The following is a 5,870-nucleotide window of genomic DNA, read 5'->3' on the forward strand; positions in this document are numbered from 1 at the left end:
ACTTCCGTCTCACTACGTCCTCTGTTTTCAGGTCCTGGCTCCCGATCATTATTACACGATTAGCTCACTGTAAATAAATTCACTTCTCGTAACTTTGGTCTCCCGTGTCTGTCTGACCCCGAACTGCTCACAGAGAAAGTCTCGAATCCTGACAGTAACATCAGTCAGAGCACAAAGCCAAATGAGGATTTTTTTTATTATTATTATTTATCAGGCTTATAAAACTTTTTTTCTGTAATGACACACCAGCATGAAACATTAACTAATATTAATCCTTTATACTTTTGCATGACGTTTTGTTTAGCTTGTAGTAGTTTTTTATGACTGAAAAACAGGCTGTTATTTGGCTAGCCATAAGCCTAGCCTTGTTGAAGACTTTTATCTCCATCCTCTGTGTTCTGTGACTGATAAGGTATTAACTATTGATAATTATTTGACAAAACATCACTTCAGAATGTGGACGGCATTCACAAGGAAGTCTCCAACATGTCTAAAAATATTTGGGAGGATTCTCAATATCCTTGCATGGGTTGAAGGGTCTCACTCTTGTTTTGCAGGAATTTTGAACATGTTTGAAAAATCTGTACAACAAATTTCTTCATCAAAATGCAGAGTTATTGTGAGCATCTGGAACCCATCTCAACTTAGTTTTCATGATTCTAGAGAGCTTGAACTGCGTTTGTTAGTGGATAGGTATTCAAATTATCAACAAATTTTGCCAAATATTCACCATCAATTTGTGTTCAGTGTGATTCTAAACTGAAATTTGTGAATTTTCCCTCAATTTTGGGTCTCTAACTAGTCACCAGCAATCAAAGCCTGCATAGTAATTGTTACTGATGCGGATCTTTTAGCAGGATCTCCTCCAATCTGGCTCAGCAAAAGGGTGAATATGTTGTTTCCTGTGTCTGTGTGAGTGCGTTTGTACCGTTAGGAAAATGTCTCATGAATCAATGAACAGTTTTTAATGAAACTTTAAGAAAGTAATCATTTGGTTGACATCTACAACTGAGTAAGTTTTGGAGTCAACCCAATTCAAAATGGCCACCACAACAAATTGACTATAGCTTACATTAAAATGGATATACTTCAGTGAGCTTTGCAAAATTTGAGCTAATCTTTGAAGTGGTAGTAGCTGAGAGTCATACACAATGCATACTCAAAGCACAAGCAACAGATCGTGGAAGATCCAGAGTTTTTGCAATATCTCATACGATCGCGCATAAAGTTATTTCCAAGGTTTGACCAAAACAGCTACAGCTTTTTTCATCATAAGATGATCACAGCTTAAAACTCTGACATCAAGGCAGAGGGCGATATGGATTCCTTCATTGCTAGGCTTTTATTACAGTTTGAAATGGCACTTTGACAAGTGAATTAACTGCTAAGACATTCAATGAAGCACATTAAAAATCTTTGAGAAAATCTAAAAAACAGTATTTTCCGTTGTCAAGTTAATTTTGTTATCATAAGTTTAGTTTTAACTAGTTTAGATAAGCAAATAAATGTATTACCTTCAACTTTGGGAACTTCTAAAACCTGCATTTCAGGTAATCTTTCCTCTTCCTTTTCATCCTCTGTGTCCCTTTTTTGCAGATTCTGTGGCTCTTCATTATTCCCACTCTCCTCTACTCTGTTCTCTTCCTCCTCTTCTTCTTGCTCCGACCCTCTGTCTTCTGGTTTTTCTCTGTTTGACTGTGGGGAGATCAGACTTTGATCCTCCTCCTCTAATTTGTGCTGCTGAGGAAAGACAAGTGCCTCCTCTTTTGTGTTCTCCACAGTAGGGATGAGTGGAGGGATGGCAGGGACAGGAGGGCTGAGGGAGGGCTCTTGTGGTGTAGGTGAGGGCAAGGTGGGCTGGGCCTTGATCATTGCGGAGGCCATTGCAGCAGCCAGTGAGTGTGGCGTGTCATAGAGAGCAGAGATGGCAGATGAGATGCTCTTCTGCAGGTCCTGGTTCTTACTGACGGAGTCCTCTTCATCAGACGAGAAGGACGGCAGGGTCTCCAGGTTCCTTTTCAGCTCCTCATCCAGAGGCTTGCAGGGACTTGGGCAGTTGCTGAGGGCCAGGTCGGCCCCTTCACCACGCTCCTTGTCACTGAAGCTTTCTGGGGGTTGCTGAGGAGAAGATGATGGTAACGAAGGAGGAGGTGGTGACAGGGGCTGGATTCCTCCCTTTAGAGAGGTGTCCAGGACCTCCTTCTCGCCTCCATCATGTCCTTGTTCCAGGTCAGATTCTTTTTTGCCCGTTTTCAGGAAATCCAAAAAGGAGGCCATGAAGCCAGGTTTGAAGTCAAAGCTCTTGTCATCAGTCTGAAAGTAAAGCAGAAATTCTTCACTGATGGTGTTTATAATGTGGTTCCTTTCTAAACTTTAGAAACTGATCTGTGCTTCCTCAACAACACCAATTCCTAGTTTTATCTGACTTTAGTCAGATCAGCAGACACAGTGCAACTCCTAAATAAAGGTCTGTATCATAACTTCAAAAATGTTTGTTACATATGATGATGATGCTTCTTCTCTGGCTCCGCTGACTTGTGGGGTGCCTCAGGTTTCTTTTCTTGCACCTGTTTTATAGTGTAAATGATGAGTCAGTTTTTACACCTTTTTTTCTGTGTTTACTACTACTTCTAATGCTACTTTCAGCTTTTATCTACCATCCTGCTACTTTAGCTTTTAGCTACCCATTGGTTACCTTTAGCTTTGATCTACTGTTATGCTATTTTTGACTTTTATCTACCAGTCTGCTACTTTTAGCTTTTAGCCAACCTTTTGCTCGAGGATGTTCTGTTCCAAATTGGAGGGTTCATTTGTTGATTTTCTTCCAAAGGGAATTGGAATTTAGCAAAAGTTTTGTGGAATTTTATAAGCAGATGTGATCTTCTCACTGCTCTCATGTTTTGTTTTGTTTTTTGCAGACCTGATCTCCTTCCTCAGTGGCATTAACATTCCTGTTGCAGAATCTGGCCAGGGAACTGGACCACCCTATCACAGCAATAGAACTTGAGACTCTTGTCAAATCCTTGCAAAGTGGTAAAAGTCCAAGTCCAGATAATTTCCCATCCAAATTCTATAAAACCTTTTGGAAGCCACTGGCCCTATTTCTATTAGATATGTTTATTGAGACTTTTAATACAGACATGCTCCTTCAACCCTTGAACCAGTGGTAAATGTTGACTTCAAACTGCTGGCAAAGTTACTAGCTGGACTCTTAGAAGTCATTCTATCTTTAATTATAGATCAAACTTTGTTTATCCACAATAGACACTATTTTATATTAGTATTTAATGTGGTTTACAACCCTTCCACAATTACTCTACATGAGACTGTAATTGCACTGGGTGCCAATAAAGTGTTTGACAGAGAAGAGTGAGATCACGTGTTTTATAATTTAGAAAAATTTGGATTTAGGGAAAAATTCATCTCATGGGTAAGATTATTATGTGCAACCTCTCAAGCAGCTGTCACAACAAGGGGCATAAACTCTGAATTTTTTCACTTACATTGCTCTGCCTACAAGGCAGGGATGCCTTTTAAGTCCCCTATTTGTTATTGTAATGTAGCATCTGTCCATTGCTTTACAGACTTATCGTAGTATAACTGACATAACTGCAAATGCTGTGGATTTAATAGTGGCACTATGTAGATGACCTTCTGTTATTCCTGTCTGACCTACTAACTTCCCTTTTAATTCTAGATGCATTTGATAAATGTTTTGGATATAAACTTAATCTTGGCAAAAGTGAGGTATTTGCTGTTAATAGAGAGGCAAAAGAGTGTCAGATTTATAATCTGCTCTTCAAGATATCAAATTTATGGGTGGCTGTAGAAGCCAATTTGCCCATCCAGCAGCATTGAAAGCTTAACTATGTTCACTCCTTCTCTCTTCTACTTAAACTAAAAATGCAATAGTGAATTAAAATACTGTCCTGAAATCTGGGCTCAATTTAGACACCATTTTGACTGCAAACACACTATTGGAGCGCCACCAGCAGGGAATTACATTTATATTCAAACATTTTTAACCTTTTAAATCCTTTTATTGTGTTGAAAACTGTATGGGAGACATACATGGGACTGTTTATTTCAGATAATGTTTAGGGGAACGTTTTAAAGAGGGTACACTGATCTTCAATCTGTGCTCTGTAGTTTCATGTCAGATCCTACATCAAGCTCACTATACTAAAGCCAGGCTCGCAAAAACATTTGACATTGTCCCCCTCTGTGTGAATGATGCCAACAGGCCACTTCATGTCGCTCAATGAAGAAATTGTGGTCTAATTTTTTTATCACATTATCAGTTATAATTAGATAGGATATTGCTCCTAATGTTTTAACTGCCTTGTTCAGAGTATGGCCTACTTCGTTTGCTCTCTCTTCTGCTAAAAAAAGACTTATTAGCATTTACAACACTGCTAAACTGCTGAACTGGAGCTAAACTGGAAATAAGCCACCCCACTTACATATACAAGCTGGATTAGAGAAGTCATTTATTTTCTTAAATTATAAAAATAAATCAGACTGATATTGCCTGGTAAGGCTGGATCGTCTGAATTAACCTGGTATACCTTTCTGTTCTGTGTTAAAGGTACAGATTGTCAGAGCATTCTGAACTGAGCACCACGGTGATATGGTTTAAAATGTGTGTATATAAATTTAGACGTAATGTGTCTTTTATTTCTTGTATTATTTGTTTTATCTTCACCTTTTTATTTTTGTTTATTCATTGTTTTGTTTTTTTCTGTCCTGTTTGAATTTCATTAGTTTGTTATGTTTGGATGCTGACTTGAATTGACTTTAAGATTATGCTGTCATGTTTATTTTGCACCTCAGGATTGTTAGGAAACGCAGTTTCTTTACTGAACTTTCTGACAACACATCCACTAGTAAAATAATTATAAATATAGTTAATGAGCACAAAAAAATAACCATTTTCCAGTTCATGATTCTCTGGTTTTTCAGTCAAAATCATCCCCAAAAAACTCAAGTTTATGTGTTCAGTCTGTAGGTCAGTCCAGTAACATTCACCTGAGAATTATAGCCAAATACACCGTTATCTTTTCAACAATTAGAAACTGTAATTCTTGATTTTGTGTCACTGCAACTCTTTTCACTTTGGACTCCAAGAAGGTTGCCCTTTGTCACCGATTCTGTTCATAACGTTTATGGACAGAATTTCTAGGCACAGCCAAGGTATCGAGGGCATCCGTTTTGGTGACCTTAGGACTCTGCTTTTTGCAGATGATCTGGTTCTATTGGCTTCATCGGGCCGGATCGGTTCACAGCTGAGTGTGAAGCAGCTGGGATGAGGATCCATCCATCCATTTTCCTTTACCCCCTTCTCCATTCCGGGTCGCGGGGAGCTAGTGCCTATCCCCAGCAGTCACTGTGTGAGAGGCGGGGGACACGCAAGTCCATCACAGGGCCACATATAGACAAACGGGACAAACAACCATTCTCACTCACACCTAGGGACAATTTTAGAGTCATCAATTAACCTAACATGCATGTTTTTGGTCTGCAGGAGGAAACCGCACAGGGAGAACATGCAAACTCCACCCAGAAAGGCCCCCAGGCCAGGAAGCGATCCTGCAACCTTCTTGCTGGGAGGCAACAGCTCTAACCACTGTGCCACCCGGGATGAGGATCAGTGCCTCCAAATCCAAGGCCATAGTCTTGAGCCGGAAAAGGGTAGAGTGCCTTCTCCGGGTCGGGGAAGATGTCCTGCTCCAAGTGGAGGAGTTTAAGTATCTCGGGGTCTTGTTCACGAATGAGGGAAAAATGGAGCGGGAGATCGACAGGCGGATTGGTGCAGCGTCTGCAGTGAAGCGGGCGCTGTACCGATCTGTCGTGTTGAAGAGAGAGCTGAG

General features: G+C 40.1%; 1 protein-coding gene across 1 annotated transcript in view; it reads right to left on the minus strand.

Annotated features, from left to right (window-relative positions):
* The window catches only part of prr12b (proline rich 12b), a 72,495-nt gene that overhangs the window by 31,306 nt on the left and 35,319 nt on the right, over nucleotides 1–5,870 (minus strand). Inside the window, exon 7 of the mRNA XM_017437258.3 lies at nucleotides 1,515–2,313. Coding sequence (XP_017292747.1) covers nucleotides 1,515–2,313 — 799 coding nt within the window. The remainder of the gene's footprint in view (nucleotides 1–1,514; nucleotides 2,314–5,870) is intronic.

The sequence above is a fragment of the Kryptolebias marmoratus genome, linkage group LG12, assembly GCF_001649575.2.
Source record: "Kryptolebias marmoratus isolate JLee-2015 linkage group LG12, ASM164957v2, whole genome shotgun sequence".
NCBI classification, from domain to species: Eukaryota; Metazoa; Chordata; class Actinopteri; order Cyprinodontiformes; family Rivulidae; genus Kryptolebias; species Kryptolebias marmoratus.